General features: G+C 40.4%; 1 protein-coding gene across 2 annotated transcripts in view; it reads right to left on the reverse strand.

The window, feature by feature from the left end:
* Positions 1-393: 393 nt before the first annotated feature.
* Positions 394-23,055, reverse strand: part of khdrbs3 (KH domain containing, RNA binding, signal transduction associated 3) — a 90,688-nt gene continuing 68,026 nt past the window's right edge. Inside the window, exons 7-11 of one of the 2 annotated variants that reach the window (XR_013627706.1) lie at positions 18,289-18,371; positions 8,781-8,833; positions 7,593-7,716; positions 5,080-5,128; positions 394-3,661 (exon numbers count right to left, since the gene is read on the reverse strand). Coding sequence is in view for 1 of the 2 variants with exons in the window: in XM_078792069.1 (XP_078648195.1) it covers positions 7,625-7,716; positions 8,781-8,833; positions 18,289-18,371 (228 nt within the window). In the remaining variant the exon portion in view is untranslated. Of the gene's footprint in view, positions 3,662-5,079; positions 5,129-5,191; positions 7,717-8,780; positions 8,834-18,288; positions 18,372-23,055 lie in introns of those variants that run through there. The other variant, XM_078792069.1, reaches the window with a different exon arrangement.

Genomic DNA, 23,055 nt, shown 5'->3' on the forward strand with positions numbered 1-23,055 from the left:
TTATGATTTACAAAACGTTTATTATGTTTGTTTTCAGCCTCTAGTCCAAATTAGACCTGGTCCACTTCAAAAACCAATAGGCGTAGTCTTCTCAAACCTGAACAGGATTCATCTACATGCCCCCCAAACATTCATAAAAACAGTTTGTGATTTACAAAATCTTTATTGTGTTTGTTTTCAGCCTCTAGTCCATATTAGACCTAGTCCACTTCAAAAACCAATAGGCGTAGTCTTCTCAAACCTGGACTGGATTAATCAACACACCCCAAAAATGTTCATCAAAACAGTTTGTGTTTTCTATTTGTCAAAATGCAATAAAGGCACATTTTCAAAAATGTTTTCAGCCCGTATTTGACCTGGTCCGCTAATACGAGACCTAGACTAGTTAAATCTGGACTGGAGGAATCTGCGGTCCATTTGTGAAAACTACGGCTGTAATTTGAAAAGTCCATTAGCGTCACCGTAAGACAATACATGTCAGTGGAGAAGAGTCTTATCAAGAAGAGAAAATGTTTTTATTGTTTTTAGGGTGAGTTACAAACCAACAGTGATAAAACGGCACATTTAAACTGTACACCAGTTCCCAAAGGTGACATGAATTGCACACAATGACAATGTATGTACATCGGGCGTGATGGGGCGTACACGTGGATGCTTCGTGACGTCACTGCTGTTCCTTTGCATCCGCTCTAAACCTTCTACTATCTTTCTATCTTTACTTCTACTTGATGATTTGCCTCAGCAGCTAATCTACTAGCCTTGCTTATAATATCAGCGCTACTCTAAAAGCGCACACAAACGCACCGTAAAGGAAAAACAATCGAGCATTTTATCGAACACAATCGGGCATCACGGCGCTCGTCTGCGTCGCCTCCTCTTTCAGTTGAAGCGTCGTCGTGATCGATTCCTGGCACTCCCAGTTTCCACTTAGCAGGCGAAACGCCGAGACCCTGGGTCACATGAACACTCACTTGCAAGGCACTTGGACATTGATCAGGGCGGCCCGTCGGCACATTAAGAGCCTGACACTTCATTACGGAACAAAAAGGCACCCTGATCATAATTAAGAGGGAGTGCACGCTGCACAATGAAAGCATTGTATTGGACTGAGGTGTATCGCATGTGCTAATGGTAGATTGTTGGCTACGTCTCGGCTCTATTCAGAGGGAAGTCGCCTCATTAGCTGTGGGAATTAAGGGACGCCACATATTTTAAATGGATTTCCAAATAGAGCATGCATACTATAGTTGAATGGGCTTTTATATCATTTACTGTAGGTGGATTTACCGTGGGTGTGTCCATGTAGGGGTGATTTGCCATGGGGGATTTTTCCTTCTACCATGAGTGTGTTGCTGCGTTTTGTTTTACACTGTGGGGGTTTACTCGATTTGGAGTTGCTGCGGGTGTTTTTTTTTTTTATTTACTGTGGGTGTGTTGCTGTAGGTTTGATTTAACACAGGTATTGCTGTGTTTACAGTGGTCGCCCTGGGTGTTTCACTCAAGTTTTACCGTGGGTGATTTTTAAAAAAAAAAAAAAAAGTATTTTTAAAGTACCGCATGATTTTAATTCACTGTGGGTTGATTTAACCACAGGTTTGGTTTCATTTATCATGAGTGTGTTGCTGTCTTTCTGATTATTTACCATGGGTGTGTCACTCTAATTTTGATTTACTGTGGAGTGTTGATTAAAGTGTTGATTTAAGGGTTTAAAAAATATTTACCACAAATGTGTTGCTGTAGTTCTGATTTACCGTGGGTGTTTTTTTTTATTTACCGCGGGGGTATTGCTGTCATTTTGATTGACTGCGGGCGTTTTTTTTTTTTTTAATTTACTGTGGGTGTGTTGCTGTAGGTTTGATTTAACACAGGTATTGCTGTGTTTACAGTGTGTTGCCGTGGTGCTGGAATACCATGGGTGTTTCACTAGTTTTACTAGTGGGTGATTTTTTTTAAATAAAGTATTTTTAAAATACCGCATGATTTTAATTCACTGTGGGTTGGTTTAACCACAGGTTTGGTTTAATTTATCATGAGTGTGTTGCTGTCTTTCTGATTATTTACCATGGGTGTGTCACTTTAATTTTGATTTAGTGTGGAGTGTTGATTTAAGGGTTTAAAAAAATAACAAATGTGTTGCTGTAGTTCTGATTTACCATGGGTGTTTTTTTTTTTTTATTTACCGTGGAGGTATTGCTGTCATTTTGATTGACTGCGGGTGTTTTTTTTGTTTTTTTTTTTTTGTATCTACTGTGTGTTAACTTTGGATTTTGATTTACCACAGGGACTTGTTTTTATATTTCTCATGGGTGTGTTGCTGCGGTTTTGATTTACTCCGGGTGATTTTATATTTCCATTGTGTGCTATAGTCTATATATCATGTCTATAGTAATTAGGATTTACTATTGGTGTGTTTTCTCGTCACCCCATGTGTGTTGTTGTAGTTTGGATTTACCACGGGTGTTTTTATTGTTACCTTGTGGGTTTACTAAACATGTCTTCAGAAGTTCCCTCGTGTGTTGTAGTTTAAAAGTTGGCATGGGTGTTTTTTTTATTTATTTACTGCGGGTGTGTCGCTGTGTGTACTTTATAGTTAGCTTTGAACGCTTCTGATTGGTGCTGAGAAATGTGTGACATTGTAGGAGAAATGTCCACCTAAGCCCAAAGTGGGCCCAGGTTAGAAGTACAAGTACAAGGTAGTTGGGTCCAGTAGCTGCTTGGTAGCCTCCGTGGTTCATCAAAGAATCCCAGTTTACTTTACCAACCAGGACTAGTCGGCTCCAGATAACATTGTTATTTGAAGTCACTTCAGAGAGAGACAGTCAGCCCACCCCCCCCTTAAGGAGGTGGCGGGGGCCAGGAGCATGTAAGCGTGGGGTCGATTGTTATTGTCTGAGCCTCTGCCCGAGGTCTCCGGCGAGATTCGCTTCCTCTAATGGAAAAGCATTGTCTGCCAGCCAGGACATAACACGCCGCGACGGAGTACGGCCGGGCTTTGTGGACTTGTACTGTAAGCCCCCCCCGTCCCTGCTGAAAGCTATTCTGGATTTGTAACAGCCACCCGAGTCGCTTCTCATTAAGAGGTACAAGTGGAATGCAGATGGGCGGGGCTTTGGAACGCCTCCGTCATGCGTACGGAATTCTGGGGAAAAAGTAGCTGCCTTTTTTTTAGCCACAATGGGACAAGAAGCCAAGGCACTTATTTCTTGATGATAGTGGCTGTAATGAGCTCGCTGTCACTCCTGTTTGCATATAAAGCATCACTTATTTAGCTTTCTTAGCTAATAAGTGTCAAGTGATGTCTCACGGAGGAGGAAGATGACGACTCCTCCCTCTTAATGAAAAGCAGCGCAGGTTCACAGTCAGTTCAGAGCACTCCTGCGTGGACGTCAAACGTATACAAGGAAATGTGAGGGAAATATTCTCTGACTGATCATCTCCAGAGAGTGAGGAGAGGAACTCCATTTGGCTCACGGCTTTTCTCCCTCTCGGTCTCCACCCCTTCTCGCCTTCTCAGCAGATGTGCCAAACATGTTTTATTATTTTTGTATTGCCTTCACTTCCCCTGCAGGATTCACCCGTGAATGTTAGTCCAACACTCTTGCCAATAGGGAGATTTCTTTGTGAGCCTTTTGGGGGTTTTCTTTTGTGCGGTTTATCACATCTGTAGGGGGGAAAAGAAACAATATGAGCCACGATAAAGTCAAACAGAAGCAATCTATCGTTCTTTTATTGTGATCCTCAGCCTGCGTTAATACGGCGACCACAATTCACGGAATATCATGTAGACAGATGCACTCACAGGAGGAGGATGGATTATAATATAATATCAGCTGATACTGATGCCGATATGTGCAACATGACATATAGTCTGTAGTGCAGTTTTAAATATCGCTTTTCAATAATTACCGTATTTTCTGGAGTATAAGTCGCACAATGCCAAAAATGCATAATTAGGTAGGAAAAAAAACATACATAAGTCACATTTTTTGCGGGTAATTTATATTACAAACTACTTGACCAAAACAGACATTACGTCCTCTTGGAAGGCAAGTTCTAACAATAAAAGAATAGAGAACAGGCTGAATAGGTGTAAGATATGCTAACACAATGCTTATTCAGCTACACAAAATATAAACATGAACAGAAGTTTTCCAGTGTTTATGTAACAAACAGTTTTTATTTATTTATAAGTCGCTCTGGAGTATAAGTCGCAGGAATAGCCAACCTATGAAAAAAAAGTGTGACTTATAGTCTGGAAAATATTGTATTGGTACCAATAATTATCGGACATCCCTAATTAAAATACATAAATATTATGAGAATTATGTAAGATAATGAGATATTTTTATTATAATTTTTATGACTATAATAATAATAAAAATCCACTCAAATTCACTTGTGATATTTTAAGAATTGAATGGCAATGAAGCTTTACAAATCACGTATCTTAAGTACTCTTGAGTACAAGTCACAGGAACAGCCAACCTATGAAAAAAAAGTGCGACTTATAGTCCGGAAAATACTGTATTGGTACCAATAATTATCGGACATCCCTAATTAAAATATATAAATATTATGAGAATTATGTAAGATAATGAGATATTTTTATTATAATTTGTATGACTATAATAATAATAATACAAATTCACTTGTGATATTTTAAGAATTGAATGGCAATGAAGCTTTACAAATCACGTATCTTAAGTACGTACTCTTGAGTACAAGTCACAGGAACAGCCAACCTATGAAAATAGGTGCAACTTATAGTCCGGAAAATACGATATATGTTTTGTTTATGTTAATGAGTAATAAGAAATTATCTATATTTCTTTTTGGGAAAGTAACTAGCACCTACTGGCAACATTTTGGTCATGGCCGTCAGCGTGTTGACAATCTTATCATACAACAATCTGATGCAGTTAAATTCCACAGAAGAGGAGACGCTATCACATCCAAACTTTCAACTGCTTTTAGTTTGTTATTAAATTCCAATACCAATACGACAGGATGCGACAATGAAGCTTTACAAATCATGACTTATAAGTTGAGTTTGCGTCCACGATGGAGAACTCCACGTACCTTAAGTACCAGTGAGATGATGGATGGTCCAGTCGGACTGGCCCCCAACCTAAAGTGGAATATAAACAATACTATGAGTGATAAACTATGAGTCAGTAGCTTTCAACAGCACATATAGAACATCTTTCATGATTGGCGTATAGGATATTTACGTATGTCCTTAAACAGTTCATGCTATTTATCACATAGTTTACTTTTTTTGTTAAATATATCTAATTATTGTCATCTTAAGGGCCTAAACAGACAGGAAAACATGTTACACTTAAGTTTAGAGAGCGTTTATGTGCAGCTCCGTTCGGGGAGGAGTTAATCTGGGTCAGTTTGTTTACCTTGTGGGACGGAGGCGGTCTTTTTAAACAGCTACTGCTGCTGTCCTCCCTCTGCTGAGGTCAGCTGGGGGTCATTTAGAGTCTCTTTAATGGACGGGGGAAAGGGTGGGGGGGTCTTTAAATGCGGGCCAAAAAATAGAAGAGAGAGCAATTCCCACCCGTCGGAGGGTGCGGAGGAGGCCTTCATGCAGCGCTACGAGGCACGTCTGTCGGGGTAAACACTCACAAAGTTAATGCGTGTTTACGGATGATGATGCTCCGTGTGATGGACAGGAAATTATACGAACAAACAGAGAGGAGGTGCGGCCGGGGAGGCTAAAGCCTGCCCACAAAGTGCATCACATACAAGGTCACCATAGCCAACTCCATTTAGTTTAAATTAAAAGTTTGCTTTTAACGAGTCAATGATTACTCTCTCTCTCACAAGGAGCTGCTGTTTTTTTTTTCCAAATGTTTATTCAGCATCCACAAGAGGGAAATATTAAAGGGCTTATATAAGTCCGGCATATTCACAAGCATTTCATCAGAAGTAGGTTTGACAAATTAAAAAAAAAAAAAAAAGTTGGGATGTCACAAGTGATATTTAAACGGCAAAAAAAAAAGACAAAAAGCATGTTGTGTGTTTTGCAGGTTTGCTTTTTAAGTTCCCTATTTATGGCCGTATTAAAGGAGATGTTTATAAGCACAACGATTACATCCACATTGTACGCCATGCTTCCATAAGCCCTTTAACACTAATACAAAAAGGAGGAGACAGCAATACAATATGTATACAGTTCTTCTTGTTTACTTTACAAGGGACACACTTTCCACCCAGTACTCCTTCTGGAAAGAAAACAAAGATATCTACATCCTAGAACGAAGCCATTACATCTTTAGTGAGATATTAAGGGAGATACATGAAGTTGTACCGGCAGCTGTGGAGAAGCATTGTATCTCCTCGTTGATACAAACACGGCTGGCGATTGGAGTAGCCAGTGGGGGTGGGGTTTTATCACCAGGAAGAAGGGTTAGCATGAGGCCCACAGTGAAAAGAACACTATATTACGAGAATCAAGTTGGGTGGAATAAAGTCAGAATCAAACTTTTACCAGAAACGCTCCGAAAATTCTGACAATGAAGTTAGCATCGAAGAGTTCCTCGAGTAATTTGACTACTCATAATATGATGACAATGAAGTTTGAGACATTTGTCATAAAATTACAACTTTATTGACATTATATATTAGTAATTAACTGAATATTTTCAGAGTTGGAGCATAGAAAACCTGTTTATGACTTTCTAAATATGGCCTTTACCGATATTAGAGCCCTGTAGACACAAAATAACACCCCTATAGTCACCTTTACACTCCTTATTCGTCTTTGACAGCATATTGCCACTAATGCGCAGGGTACGGGATCACTGCAGGGACAAAAAAAAAAAGATGTTGCTATTTTGGGGAAAAAAACGTCCCACTATTATTAGAATCAAGTTGTAATTTTAGTACATTCAGTAAGTACATTTAGACCACTAAAACAATATTATTTGAATTTTACGAGGAAAAGTCATAATGATAATAAAATTGCAGGGGACAAAAAAAATTTTGATTTTCCGAGAAAAACTCAATAAAAAATTTGAGTAAAAGCAATTTTTCGAGAATAAAGTTGCAGGCCACTAAAACAATATTATTTGAATTTTACGAGGAAAAGTCATAATGGTAATAAAATTGCAGGGGACAAAAAAAAATAGATTTTGAGAAAAACTCAAAGAAATTTGAGTAAAAGTAATTTTTCGACAATAAAGTTGCAGTTTTGCACAGAAAAATAATTTTATGATAAAAATCCATACTGAGTGAATAAATTCCTAATTTTATGACACAAAAAAAATGCTGGTTAGTATAGCAGTCAGAATTTTACGAGGAAAAACTCCTCCGATAAAGTCAACCATGTTGACCCCAATTCTTGTATTAGCTTTTTAGCTAAAATAGGACCTTTTATAGTGGCGATTATTTCTCGTAATATATATGAATTCTTTTCAGTGGACCTTTGTAGAGGAGGGGGATGGGGGTGTCACTTTTTAAACCATTCATTCCAAGTCCTTCTATAGCTTTTCTTTTTTCTTTTTTCTTTTTCTTTTTTTTTTAGGGGTTATTTTGCAGGTTATGGTTTCATATCTAAAAACATCCATAAAAAACTCCATTACTTGGCTTGTACCATCCAGGGGGACACAGTTCATCAGTATCTGGAGTAGGGCTGCTCTCTGTACACTCCCTTGGTCGTCCTCGCCGACGGCGCCTTGCCGCGACCGTTCACCCACTCTTCTTGACCTGATTGGCGGGGGGGAGGGGAGGATGGCAAAGTTGTTAAAACATTCACGACCCGACGGACGACGGTCTCTCAAACTTGTGGTAACCGGAACGACAGCGAGGGAATACCTGGAAGGTTTTATGTGAGATAATTGAAGCGGATGATGAAACGTGGAGTTGAAAAAAGGCCCGTTTAGAGGCTCCTAGCTGAAAGGTCACCATTACCATTAACCGCCATCAGCCTCTGGTTCTGTCAGTGGGAAAGTGCCGCTATCGATGGCACCTTTTGTCTGATCTGCAGCCAGTGTTGAGACTTCCCTGGAGCTGCGGCTCACAAAGCCCTTGTATCTTTTTTTTTTTCCCCTCCTCTTCTGTGTACAAGCTGTTGGCAGCACAGCCGATACTCCTTAATTAAACCTGTCACCCTTTTCGCCGAGTGTCACTTTGAAGAAATACACCATTTTAACCTTGTGTTTTGAAACCAAGGAGAAGCATCCGCATCCTTGCTGTTATCTCCTCCTTTGGAGCCGTCGCCCTTTGGGTGACTCGTACAGTTAAAAAAAAAAAAAACTTGGCAGGTTTATTTTATGTGGCGCTACGCAAAATTCTAATGAGCTAAACGCGCTTGCTACTTTTGCTTACGGAGGCAGAAAAGTTAAGCTGAAGTTTTGTTGTTGTGACTTGTGGAGAGTAAACACAAATACCCTCAAAATGGAACCACGGAATGTTTCTCATCATGCCAAGAAGAGTTCACAAACAACGCCCCGCTAGTTACTATGCTAACAATGAAGCAAATGATAACAATGGCTAATAAACATAAACATAATTACTGTTATTTACTGCTTTTAGCTGAGAAAAAAACAAAGTATCTTCAAGAGGATAAACATAATTGAATTTTATGACTTTATACATTTTTAAATAAAGTATTAGAGCCCTGTAGACATGAAACAACACCCCTATAGTCACATTTACATTCCTGTTGTTCTTTGTTTACACAGAGCACAACATGAAAGCAAGTGTGTGTAGGTCACTCATAAATAAAATAAAATGAGGCATATGTCATTTATTTTTAATAAAAAACTCACCGTACGACTCGTACGATTCTCCGCTGTGTCCGTATTCATAGTAGTCATCTGAGCTGTAAGCAGACAAGTTAAAAAGAACAAGTTATCATGACCATTCATCTCCCTCTCAAACACAAACAACCACTCAGGCCTTGAACGCAGCACGGACGGTTTTTGCATGTGAAAGTTAAAAAAAAAGAGGAGCATCAAGCAGCATTCAGGAACACGTGGTTCGGTAAAGATAGATCTGCGCTTCCACGCGGCTGAATATGGAGACGGAGACGAGAGGTGGCGTCCTTAATGACAAACAAAAAGATGTGGCGAGGCCAGTTGAGACGCCGACGGAGCCATCGCTATCGTTCAGCACCGGCGCTATCATTCGGGAGGCAATTCATCATAAGGCTGCCACTGAGTCGACACCAGCCGTCACAGCTGGGTCCTCGTCGGCTGTCTCTCTGTCATCCGTTGTGTGTGTGTGTGTGTGTGTGTGTGTGTGTGTGTGTGTGCGACAGCGCCCGCCTCGACTGCAGCGTGGATTAGAGGGCTGAAAGCACCTGAAACCTCCACGCAGAGCGGCCGCTCGGGGCACGGAGGTGACAGATTGGAAGTAACGAATAACAGTTTATTTTAAACTTGGTGTGACTGGAGTGGAGCAGCTTGTGCAGGAAGAAGATTGCTCCTATTTTTGTTTTTTCAGGAAGCTCGAACTCCGTTTGCGGCAGAACATTTCAATTTTTGAGGACATTATAGTGTAGAAGTATTTGTACACGCCAGTTGGCTGCACACCACAACAACACTCTATATTAGTTCATCTAAAAGGAGAAGAAAACATATTTAAATAAATACATAAAGTTGTTTTTTAATTTATAATTTTACATGAAACATGAATACTTTTGGAATATTTATTACATTTTGTTTAAACAAATAATATTCAATGAAATATGAAAATACTCATTTTTGTTTGTGTCACATATTAAATTGCAAAGTAATTGCCAATGAATTGCTTGTATTATTTACTTAATTTTCCCTGAAACAGACAAACTTATTTGAGTGATTGGCTGGCGGTCAATCAGCTGGGATAGGCTCTGGCATACCCGTGAACCTGGTGAGGATAAGCAGCATAGAAAGTGAATGGATGGAATAGGAAAAAAAAAAAAACTTAGATAAATAGATTTTTGGATTCAACCACTTGTTGCTAGGCAGAATAACCGAAGCACCGTCAAATGGCAACATTGCAAGCCAGAATGGCAAGCAACAGGCAACAACAGGAAGTGAGTTCAGCTCTATAAGATAATCACTACTACCGTTATGACCGCATTTACAGGGGCTAGTTGTGCATCATATTTTGTGCGGGGGGGGGGGGGTTCCACATTTGATTGGTTGCTGTGCCGCGTATACAAAATACATGGCAAAGTGCATCATTGCAACCGTCCTTACACCTCACAGCCTTGAGAGTGGCTCTTAACCGCGAGCGACATCAATGTTTTATTGTTTTTTTTGTCCTGAAAGAATCCTTACAAGACAATGAGGTCATTGGAGGATGGATGGGGGGGGGCTTAAATAAGGTTTAGCATACATTTTTTCCATAAAAATCAGTCAGTCCGATGATGCAGATTATCAGCATTCAAAAAGAGTCCCATTTTATGTGTTGGGTTTTCCTGCATGCATCCTTTCCAACTAAAAACAGCAACACTCACGCGGAGGCATCCTTACATGTTTGGAGGCTGGCAGCTTTTTTGATCTTGATTTATTTTAAGCATCGTTCCTTGTCAGTTGCGCTAAAAAAAAAATAGAAGTGGCACTACAGGCGTGCTGTGAGCAGTGAGACACCTCCGCTACCTAGCAGCATTCTATCAATGAAAGTTAAGTTGCAGATGTACGGCACACTAAACTACACTCACTTGCACTTTATGACATCCAATGCTGGGAGTGATCAATTCTAATTTTACAAAGATAATCATGCTCAGTTTGGCTCTATTAAATGAATAAGTCTGTTTTGTTGGTGGTGGTAAAAAAACAAAACCAAAAAATTTGATTTTGGTGTTGGTGCATGCTAGCAATGCTAACATGTGAATATTTGCAGGCAAACACATGGCATAATAGTGCCAAGTGTTTATATATGTGTCTAGCTATAGAAATGGCTAAAAATGCTACAAATCCAATGTTATCATGCTGGCAATACCGTGTTAAAGTTAGCATGCTAACATCGACCATGATAGTGAAGTATTTAAATAATGTCAACCTATGAAAATGGCTAAAAATGCTACTAAGCCAATGTTATCATGCTGGCAATGCCAACGTGTTAAGGTTAGCATGCTAACATCCAACATGATAGTGAAGTCTTTAAATAATGTCTAAAATGGCTAAAAATGCTACTATGCCAATGTTAACATGTTAGCAATGCTAACACCTAGCATGATAGTGCTAAGTGTTAGTATATGTGTCTACCTATAAAAATAGCTAAAAATACTAGTAATGCTAACAGCATGCTAACACCTAGCATGAAAAAAAACAAAAGAGAAAAGAATGCACTACAAACCGACCAATCACAGCCTTTATGATCTGCGTCAAGCTATGTGGGAGTGTTTGGAGGGGGTGGAGCCAGCTTAGTGTACACTGGTGGGTTAACCCTGGAAAGATGTTTTGTTTTATGGCAGCCATGTTTTTTTAACCAATCTTGCTGAAATATTACAAGCCTATGCTCATCAGTGGGTGTACCGAATTTTGTGGCGGTTCTACAATCTCACCAAAAAATTCCAGCGTGTGTTGTGCAGAGCACATCCAACTTTGGTGATGTAACTAGTTTATTGGTTAAGTTGTCCTAGTTAGCCACTCCTAGTTGTCCATCCCTCGGGTGCCGTCGCAGGTGTAAAAGCACGTTGGTGTTTGTAAATAGGTCAGCTTTCCATTTGGCATTCATTAGCAGAAGGCCGTCGCTGCTTTTTGTCCTCCGCATCGTAGGAAAAGCTGTCAAGGTGACGCCGTGATGCGAACCAGGAGACACCACGACACCAAACAGTATGTGATCCCATGCCTACTTTCCCTCAGGAGACGGGGGAAAAAAATCCTGGCCTCTGTAATGCATCTGTCATCTGTGTAAATGCCTCATCCCGAGCCCTGATGTTGCCGTTAGGGCCAAACAGATGGGGGTGTTAAAAATGAATGATGTAGTACACGTCCCAAGTGGACTGTGTTGTCTTACGCCACCATTACTCTGGCGGGGCCTTGTGATGAGTCTGAAGAGACCTCACAGGACATTAAAAGAGGCTGCAGAGCTAATAAAGTCTGCATGTCTTCATTCAGTTTGTCCTGCTCTCGGGCTTCCTAACAGAGAAATTCTAAATGCTTGGTTGGAGATGACCACAATGTATTCCACATGATGCCCTCTAGTTTGTTGTGAATTTCATTTTGGTGAAAATATAATAGTGTAGCCTGAGGCACATTGTAAAAATTCAACAAGAAAACTACAAAACAAAACGGCAAAAATTGAAAAATAATGTACAAAACTAAACAAAAATTATATATATTATAATATAATATAGTTCAATTCCACCCTCGGCCATCTCTGTGTGGAGTTTGCATGTTCTCCCCGTGCATGCGTGGGTTTTCTCCGGGTACTCCGGTTTCCTCCCACATTCCAAAAACATGCTAGGTTAATTGGCCACTCCAAATTGTCCATAGGTATGAATGTGAGTGTGAATGGTTGTTTGTCTAGCGGTAGAAAATGAATGAATGAATAATATAATATATATTATATTATATTGAATTATTATTATCTATGAATTTTAAATGTACCGTTTCAGGGAAAACGACTCATAAATAGGTAAAGTGCGTTTTTTATTCAATTAGATTTCAAAGTTGAGGTATTTGCATTCGAGGTGGATTCATACAAAATATAATTATTTTTGGTTGAGTGTGTAAAAAGTTATAAGGTAATTTAGAAGATAATGTATAGTGTAATATCTGATGTGGTGTGCAACTTTAAGAGGCGGGGCTCTGTGTTAGCATGGCTAGCAATGTGGAGAGTTGTGACTGACAGCAGCTGCTGCATGAATGTTCAGTCATGCATGTGTGCAAAGCCTCCCCCCCCCCCCCCCCCCCCCGTAGTAGTAGTGAGTCTAAGTAATGTCTTATCTATATCTAAGATTTTTTTAAATGTTAACTATATTGTCGAATACAAGTGTAAAATACACTATAGGGCTGTTATTTCATGTCTCGAGGGGTCTAAAATCTTATTTACACAAAAAACATATTTACACTGTGTTGTATGCTCTAATTCCAAAAATTGTGGAAATTCACTTATCGCGGTTGCGTCTGGAACCAATTAACCTTTTTCTCGATGAACCGCAGCTCCCCCATGCCTGCAGCACTCATGCATCCCCAGACCTGGATGTGTCCACCGCCATGCTTGACTCTCAGCCAGGTAGCTGACTATTTCTATGCATGCCGACCACTCTAAAGTGCATGCAACTTGATTTGTATGCATTTCATTCCGGTCATAAAAATATTTTCTGAAAGGTGATGGGAATGAATACAGTATGTCCCTGCTGGACAAAAAGGGCTACTCTCCAGATGGGAGACAATTAACACTGTTTCCACACAACTTGTATCTCTACAATACAGTACATCTTCTCCAGCCAAGTGTTTGACTGCCGGCTTGTTGCGCATTGTATCTGTGCAACATTTGTCCACTTCAACACAAATTGGCCCCCGAAAGCAGACCGCTTGCAGTGTTGTGTGCAAAAAAGCCAGCGGAGCGACGAGGGAGTGTGGACTCTAAAGCACAATAGTAGTCTAGTAATGGGGTGTTTTGTTACCACCACCAAAATGTTAGTGCAGCATTTTTTGTTGTGTTTTTTTTTCCAACTTTTCACTGGTCACTTTAAAATCCCCCCCCCCCCCCCCCAAATAATAATAATATGGTAGGCATTTTTCTTCTGCTAAAGCCCAGTTTTATGAAAAGACCATATTTCCCGGGGTGACACGCTTGTGTGATGCTCCTTTTTGTGCAATCACGCCTTTCATTCTCTTCTGGCGGCCGGTGCAAAGGAAAGTGCTGAGTACAAATGGCCCACACTGACCCTTCTGATTACACCAGCCTGCTAGTGATTTTTGCAGACAACAATACAAAAGAAAACATCTGACGGGAGAAAGCAGCATGTCGTAGAAGGCCTGAATGAAGCTCACACACATTTAAATGTCAAACTTCCCCTATGGATGTGCTGATTGCTTATTGTGGGGGCTGATTGCAAAGCTAACACTATAAGGCAGACCCCAGACTTCCTGCATCTTTTTAGGAGAAACATTACTACTCTCCATTTGACATATCCAGGGAAAGCTAGTATAGAAGGAGCAATATGTTGACTTGGCCCCACCCCCTCTTAGAAGCGGTCAAATTCCCTCGGCAGCGCCTGTCACTCTTCTTGATGAGCTGTCTACTTTCAAAACAGCATCAAGGCACACTGCAGCGCTGCAGGTGTCTGAGTCTGTCAGCTCGGCACGGCCAATCGGCTAAAATTATAGAGCCCCCCCCCCCCAAAAAATGGTGTCGACTAAATGGTTCTTCCGTGAAAAGGAGGGAGATCACAAACCGAGGCGTCCTGCCTGGGCTCTGTTTTTACATGTTCGGTTTGAAATGTGCGAAACAAGGGCTGCAATTATGGTTCTTTCTCATAGTGGATTAATGGAGTCATCGCTTAGTGTGGCCGAAGGCACATTGTAAAAATTCAACAAGAAAACTACAAAACAAAACTGCAAAAATTTTAAAATATGTCAAAATATGAGAAAAAAGTTTCTTAACGAGAAAAAGTAATACTTTGATTTGCGGTGCTATTAAAATTTCCAGATGCAATCTGTAGCTTGTCCAAAAAACACACAATACACACAATACCTGTCCCATAAATACGTATAATTCCCACCGCAAGACATGCTGGGTAGCTTGTGGGTAGCTCTTTCTCCCAACATTGTTGTCCATGTTTGTTGCATTTTGGCTTGATTGTGAGATATGTTGAAGCTGTCGGACAAGTAAACGAGGAGCTAACATACTCTTATTGTTCATACTTCATATTATTGTTGCAACTGGACTACCCAGCATGCCTTGCGGGCATTTTGAATTAACGGTTTGAAGCTATGGGTTAGTTGTTGATTCATGTGATGTGTTGAGTGTCGTTCTGCTTGATGCCCCCCCCCCTACCCCAAAAAATAAACTTTTTTTTTCCCATAATAACAATCAAAATAATCAGTTTTCCATAATACTATGTCAACACAGCACATCTAGCTATTTGCTGGAGTGCTGCATCCTGTCCACAGAGTTGTTAGTGTTCGCATGAAATCCCAATTTTGCATGTTGTGGTTATTAGAACATGCTCACTGACATTCCTGCTACTATCTTGGCATCCAACCAATAAGACATGACGGTGTTTGGTGACGAGAAAACCAGGGGAAGTGTAAACTGTAATCTGTTAGCATCCTCATTTGTGCATCGTGTCAATATTTAGACTTGCTCCCAAAGTCTTGAACCAGTCATGATGTGCTATATATATCACTATATTGACACTTACTGTGGTATCCATTATAAAAAAAACCCTTAAACTGTATTATGGAAAGCAGGAAGTGAACAAATGTAACAGTTACTGATTGTAAAAGTACCAGATGGAGGGGTAGGATTTAATAAGCTTTGCTTCTTCCTACTCCTTTTGGACATGTGTAACTGGGAACTGATTATGGGATGCACTCAATTGTAATCTGATGCATGTTCAAATGAAATGAAACCATTACCAAATGATGCACTTGTTGTTTAAAAAAACAAAACATCAACCTATGCACCTGTGGGCCCTCGGGGTCCTACAGAACCACAGTCGAGGTACAAGTGATGGTGTCAGAAGGCGACGATCCCGAGGTGTAAAGTGTAAAATAACGCTTTCATCCCACTCCGGCTTTGAGGGAGAACCGTGACCCCTTCTAGTACGCGGCATCCATCCTAATAAAATTAAAGGCTCCTCACAAGCCGGCTTTCTGACCTCACGGCAGTGGAGTGGTACTTAATGGCTCCGCTTTCTAATAACTCTCCTGTGATATAAAGCTTGTACTGCTTTACAAACACGTTTGGAGGATGCTGTGATGTGGCTGTCGCTGTCATGTGATGCTCTCCGAGGCTCTCCCTCCTACAGGCGTTCGCTCTATTCTGTAAATATCACTAAAAATGTCTTCAGGGTGCATAACAGTTGTTTTTTTATATCTCTCAGGTTGTGTGAGTTGCATTTACTGTAGCTATCAAAGTAGCTCATACCAACATAATATACCTGTAGGTAGCTTCTTCTGTAGGAAAACTAGGAAGACATGTTTGTTTACTTTGTGTGGTATGTTTCATCAGGTCAACCCATATTTACTTTTCAGTGTGTGTGCATGGAGACCAGTTTTGTGAGGACAGTAAAAAAAAACTGCACCAAAGTAGAGACTGTTGTGTACTGGGGACACTGTCTCTTTTTATTCATGATAATAAAACTGTTATTTTCAATTTTTAAGAAACTGCTCCCAAAATATGCATTTTCTAATAATGCATAATAAAGCAGCGATGAGCTAGTCCACCTATTAATGCTACATAGTGCGTAATATTTTCCGACTAAAAGACAGGAACGCATACGGACCTCATTTCGCAAGGGACAAAAGGCAGAGGATGGAAGCAAGTCAGCGTGTCCCTGCTGCAGGAAAGCCTGGAGGTGTGTACGTGTGGACAAGGAGTGTGCTAACAATGTTTCTCGCACCTAAAGAGCTCGCAGTCACCAATCTGAGCTGTGACTGCTTGGCAGGGTTTCACTTTGCCGGAGGATAACAAGCAGCACAATTTACAGTGTCTCTGTCATGGAATTAGCCCGCTGGCTCCGACTCCTAACAGACCTTCTCTTTGCAAGCGGGGAAGCAAAAGACAGAGGAGGCTTGTAGTGCTGCATCTGTAAATGCGCTTCTGCTTAATGAGTGTTAGAAGGAGAATTAAGGCTGTGGTCACGTTTGCTTCGCTTACAACAAACTCTTGCTAGTGGGGACACTGATGGGCACCAAACACGCAGAACAAGTTGAAAGATACGGACACAGGCTAGTTTGTGCTTTAAAAGTATGTTTTGGAACCTTTTGGTGATATCAAAACTGAAATAAACTCTTAACTTTATGTTACACGCCCTTTGACTGGCCTTTGTTTTTGTACAATTAGGACTTTATTCCATTAACTTAATTACATTATTCTAGTGGCTTTTTTTCTCGTAAATTTGCGACTTAATTCTAGGAAACTTACAACTGTATACTAGTAAATGTATTACTTCTTGTCTTGTAAATTTGCAACTTCATTCTCGTAGTATTCAAACTTTACTCATTAATTTACAACTTTATTGTTATACATTTATGACTTTCTCGTAATACCGTATTACAGCTTTTTTTCTGGTAAATATACAATTTTATTCTATATTTGAGTAAATTTCTGATTTTTTTCCCTTGTAAATTTACAACTCAATTCTTGTAATCTTACAGCTTTTTTCGCAAATGTACAACTTAATTCTTGTAGTATTACAACTTTTTTCAGTAAATGTACGACTTTATATTTGTAAATTTACGACTTTATTCTCCAAATCTCAGACTATTATTTTCGGTCAATGTGTCCCTAATCCGCCATCGTACGTAACTTTCTTTGTCTGCCTTCCGAATACTACATAACATAAAAATCTCTTGCACTTGACCCTACCGCATGAGAGATACTCAATTTCCACTCCCACTCTCCTCACCAAAACACTCCCCCTGCTATTTAGTTTTCTGGCAGTAACAGTGACCCGCCTTTCTATCCTCCTTAGCGAGGAGGATAGACCTCGGCATGTCGGAGAATGAGTAAAAGGTGTCCCCATCGGAAAAGACAAAGGGTGATGTACAGTACAACCTGACAATGCCGTAAACAAAAGCATCCACCTCTGCTGCCCACAAAAGACAAAATATGTCCCTTTTGCCCCCCAGCTGCTGCCAATACAATCAAATTGTGGACATTCTAAGTGGGCCAAGAGTCATTATTTCTGTTAAAAAAAATGGCACCGACAGACATGCATTGTTGCGCTTGGTTAAAATATAGCATTACACCAAAAGCCTTTTGACCTTGTGATGCTGGAGGAGAGAGAGTGATCGCTCCCTGGATGCAGAGAAATCAATATTCTGCATTTAGCTGTCTTGGAGCCTTTGTTAAATGGACAAACATCCTCCCTATGAGTGTTTACAATGAATTCAGAAAACGGCAACTAAGCAGAGTGGGCTTTGTTGACAGTCATAATAAAGCATATACTCTGAAGCTGACTGTTTAAATGGAATTTAGTCATCGACTCCAACAAAGGAGCCTCATTAACAGGAAGTACATCTGAGATCCTTGCGCAACAATTTGATTGCAAGATATTTCTTTCCAATATAAATAACAGGAAGGCTGAGAATAATCTTGCCTCTGTTTATAAATGTCTTCTTTTATTTATGTTGTAAAATGTATGACTCGAAAGTCACCACTTACTTCTGTCCTTGATTAGTGTAGTTGTTGTCGTACGACTCGTATCCCTGGTCGTCATACGCTGTTCCGTAGTCGTCGTCATAGTCCTGGAACACAACAGTCGGCAAGTGACTTACGGTACCCAAATGTCAAGGACAGCTGAAAAGTGGATTAAACAGGAACCGCTAACAAGAGCTACTGTTGCAGCCGTTAAGATAAAACCAAACCTCGACAGCACTTCCTGTCCGCCAACCACTATATTCTCCTAGCACCTCCTATAGCCACACAGTTGAGAATGAGTCTTTATATTTATGTTTGAAATGCCTTATTGTTTGTTGTTATGTCTACTATATTGGGTAATATGAGTAAAAAGGTGACTATAGGGGTGTTAGTTGTGTTTAGAGCAGGGGTCTCAAACTCAATTTACCTGGGGCCACCGGAGCTAGGTTCTGGGTGAAGCCGGGCCGCATCAGGTTTTCAAAAAAAAACAACCCAAAACGCATTTATTAAAAACTGGAAAAAAAATCAATAAAAAAACTATCTTCAATGCTTTTGCTTCTGCTATACCCTACACTTTTTCAGTACTTTGGTTCCGGTTTTCCACACCAAAATATCTGATAAAACATTCCACTGTTCTCAAATATGTTAATTTTTATTTTTCTATACACAAAATAAGATAAAAAAATAAACAAATTAAGAATAAAGACAATAAATCAATCAATCAGTAATAAATAAGTAAAATAATAATAAAACAGCAAATAAGAAAAACGTAAGAAGCCACATACAGTTGGTAGAGAAATTATTTTTTTCAGATTCAAATGTACAGTATTAACAGTTATTTAACCTTTAACATGAACATTAATGAAACTTAATAATTTGACCCAATTAGCAAGTTAGCATCGTACTCAGTTCCATCTGGGAGCAGCGTCGTAACTTTAACAACATGTTTGATGAGATGCTTTATCTTGACGTGTATTTTCCCTTTTATTCCAAATCATTTCCTGCATTTATTTGTACCCAGCGTCATAAGCCTTTAGCTTCATTGCTAATCCAAAGCAAAACAGGGCGGGGTAACAGGGTAGGGTAACAGTATGGGCGGGGCAAAATCATGTTAGTGTCCGGTGTGCACACAGCTTTAAGCTGTCATTTCAACTTTAAACTTTGGTATCAAGGTGGGGGCCTCAAACTAGCGTCTCTAACCCAAATACGGCCCGCGGGCCGTGAGTTTGAGACCCCTAGTTTAAAGGGCTTTCTTATGGCTTTCTTTCATTTCCCATTTCCCAACTCATTTCCTTATTTGCGTCTTACTGAGTAGGTGTCCAATTGTGCAAAATGTTTTACATAATTGAAGTTAAATAATGTAGAGTTTTGGAGCAATTGAGGCCCTCCACCTTTCGGGCGGGGCCTGAACCTCGCGTCAAGCGGGTGACAGCGGGAAGAAAAGAAGGAAGGAAAGAAGGAAGGACGCATGCCGCGGTCACGACTCATCACCACCTCAAAGCCTGAGCATTGAACATCTGTTTGGACTCTGGCAGTGTGCCTCGTCCAGCCCTCCGCACGGCGGCACGCCCCCCCACCCCTCGCCGGCGCCAAGAGAAACATCAAAGCGATCCGTTGCCGCACCCGTCCTAATTCGGGATAAACGGGGACTTATGCTCCACAAAAGGTTTCGACCCCTGGCGACATGTCCCTTATCCCCCTTCGCGCACTTCTCGGCTAATTCCATCTGCGGCTGATTTGCATGCATGAAATTAACGTCTGTAAGATTTAGCCGCACAAGAAACGCTCATCACATCCGCTTTATTACGAAGGTGCTAATTCCTGATTACAAGTGCACATTTTGCAAAAGTGACGGAATGGACTCTTTTATGTTGAAGTCTCCTGGAAGAAGTTAGTGTGAGGAATGGTATGACCCAGTCACTCTAGTTTACTTATGCTCGGCTGTTATAAATCACTGCTTTAAAGGGATTTATTTCATCTAAGAGCATCATCTTTTGACTTTGTTTTCACTTTTGGAAGTCTGCTGTTTGTTATAGTCAACAATTTGCCATGCAAATGATAACTAAGGTGTGATATTAGTGTGATATTAAATGGCCCTGAATACCACACCGCCCTCTGGTTGCTTGAGGAGAAGTCGTGTGGCGCTACCAGCTGGTCTGCTTGTACCTTTAGACCCCCGAATATAAGACGTCCAGTCAAAGCCTTACATTCAGATGAATTTGGGACTGTATATTATAATTGGTACTTATGGTGCATTTCTCCAGGTTACTGGTGTGCGAGAGTGACGTTAAGAAAAGCTCTGACATTCTTGAGGAAATGCGGTTTGCAAACCTGCTGTTTTCAAGTATAAAGCACCCGATCCTGAATAAAAGATGACCATTTATACCAGGGGTCTCAAACACGCGGCCCGCGGGCCAAATGTGGCCCGCAGGACACCAGTTTGAGGCCCCCACCTTGATATGAAAGTTTAATGTTAGTGCGGCCCGCGCAAGTTTGATATGGATGCTGTATGGTATCATGTACCCAGAAAAAATTATTACGTTTGATTAATGTTCATGTTAAAGGTTAAATAACTGTTAATAGTTTTCCTCCCTATCCGTGTGGAAGTGGTAAGTTTTTGACTATTTAAGTTTAAAGGAAATAACTTGAAGGCTGCCGTTTAGGTCGCTAGCTCTCTAGTTTGCGAGTTAGCATGTGTCTCAAGACCCTGCAGAGTATAAATGTGACTATAGTCGTGTTTTGTCATGTCTACAGGGCTCAAATGATGCTTTAATTGTAATCTGAAAAAAATTATTTGTCTACCCACCAACTAAATGTGGTTTCTTAAGTTTTAATTATTTGCTGTTTTATTATTATTAATATATTTATTTATTACTGATTGATTTTCTTTATTCTTGATTTGTTTATTTTTCATCTTATTTTGTGCATAAAAATAAAAATTCCATGCATTTTTATGCATGTCCATGCATGACCTTAACATAAAATTCCATTATTGTCCTACAAATTGGCAGACTCCATTCTTACTAAAACTGAACTCTATAAACCAACTTGCATCCAGCAACCTTATCTTTTCTTCAAAAATAAGCAGCATTTCCTGACGTTAACAGACAGACTGCAGAAATAAACAGTATAAAACGCCAGAAATGTCACACTGATATGAAGTCTTTGTCAGAAAAAATCAATTTTTTCAGTTTGTTTCCAAACTCCAAGAAGTGATTCTTCTTTAAAACTTATATCTATTATCCAGCTTGGAGCGCAAGTGCTGGAAATAAACAAGTGTTGTTATGAATATTGAATAAAGCAGCGACACAGAAAGTAAAAGCGTGTAGCACGGGTTGCAAAAACAAGCCTAAGCTGTCAAATAAAATTGCATTAGTACTTGTATACAGCCGAGGCATGCAGGGGATAACAAAGTCAGCTGTCACCTGTGAAAATGCTCGACACAAGGCCAAAGCTTAAGAACATAATACAATACAGTAACAGCTGTCCTTTTCAATGCATTGGAATATAATTTGACATTTAACGCCAAATGGCACATAATATGATAATACCATAACAATGCACGGGTGAAGCCTACTCAATGCAAAACTACACACACATCAAGGAATATATTTCCTCAAGAGGAATTGTGAGGCTTTGATGCAAAATGAAAAAAATCTCAACTAAAATCTCTTACCATGCTGTTAACTACTCCCTTCAGAGAGCAGCACAAACTGGGTCTAACAAGGAAAGAAAAACGATGCACAACTGTAGACAAATATCTGAGAGTGTGTAGTTTAAGACAACCTGGCAGCTGCACTAAATAGTACCCATCAAACACCAGGGTCAGTATCAACAGTGAAGCGGCGACTTCAGGATGCTGGACTTCATGGCAGGACTGCCAAGAAAAAGCCAAGAAAATCTCAGACTGGCCAAAAAAAATTCCCAAGTGATCCCAAACTTTTGAGCAGTAGTGTGTATTGGTGTTGCCACCCCACTACCCAGCTTTATGCCTTATGTTTACCTCTTAGCTGTAGTACAGTACACGTGCAGCAGTGGCAGTAGTTGATATGTGATGCGTTAACTTGCTGCGGATGTGTTGTGTTTTCGTTTTGTTGCATCGTGAGTAAGTATGTCATTCTCTTTGATGACCACCCATATATGGCCAAATATTTCAACCCGAGAGTCAAAGTATTTGCCCACTCCGTTCCAGTTGTCGAGGCGTTCATCAGAGCTTTGTAAACTCCATTGTAAATTCCAGCTTTACAGATGCCACCCCCACCCTGTTGTGGCGTCGTTCTGCCATGGCGTGATACGCTTCATCCACTGCATAACCTTGCACTACAAGGACCACATTAACCTTTAACAACGTTATTGTTATTTATTAGATCCCTTTACAAGGAACAGCGCTAAGGTCGACTGATAAATCACATCGGAAGAGGGTTCCTTTTATTGGTGTCAAAATTGTTTGAACGTAAGACGACCAAAATACAGCGAGTGAAGCTATTGAGATGTCTGATATCTTCTTTACTCGAAATATCTTGGCGAGCACAATGGCGCAACACGCCTGCAACACTGCTGTGCCCCCGAACACTAGACAGGATTAGTGTGACAGTGAATTGTTGGGGAGGGAGGGGGGAGAGAGAGGGGGGGGGGGGTTATTGGATGCGGGCAGAGCCAGCACAAGGGAGGCAGATAGCGCTCCCCCTGAGTGAGTCTTTCATTTGTATGCCAGAGGACGGCTGAGAGGCGTGTTGTTAAAAGATAAGGGGCGGCCTCAGAGGCCACTAAAGACACTAAAGAGGGCTCGGT

Source organism: Doryrhamphus excisus, linkage group LG7, assembly GCF_037039965.1.
Source record: "Doryrhamphus excisus strain RoL-2023G ecotype Guam linkage group LG7, RoL_Dexc_Guam_v1.1, whole genome shotgun sequence".
Classification (NCBI taxonomy): domain Eukaryota; kingdom Metazoa; phylum Chordata; class Actinopteri; order Syngnathiformes; family Syngnathidae; genus Doryrhamphus; species Doryrhamphus excisus.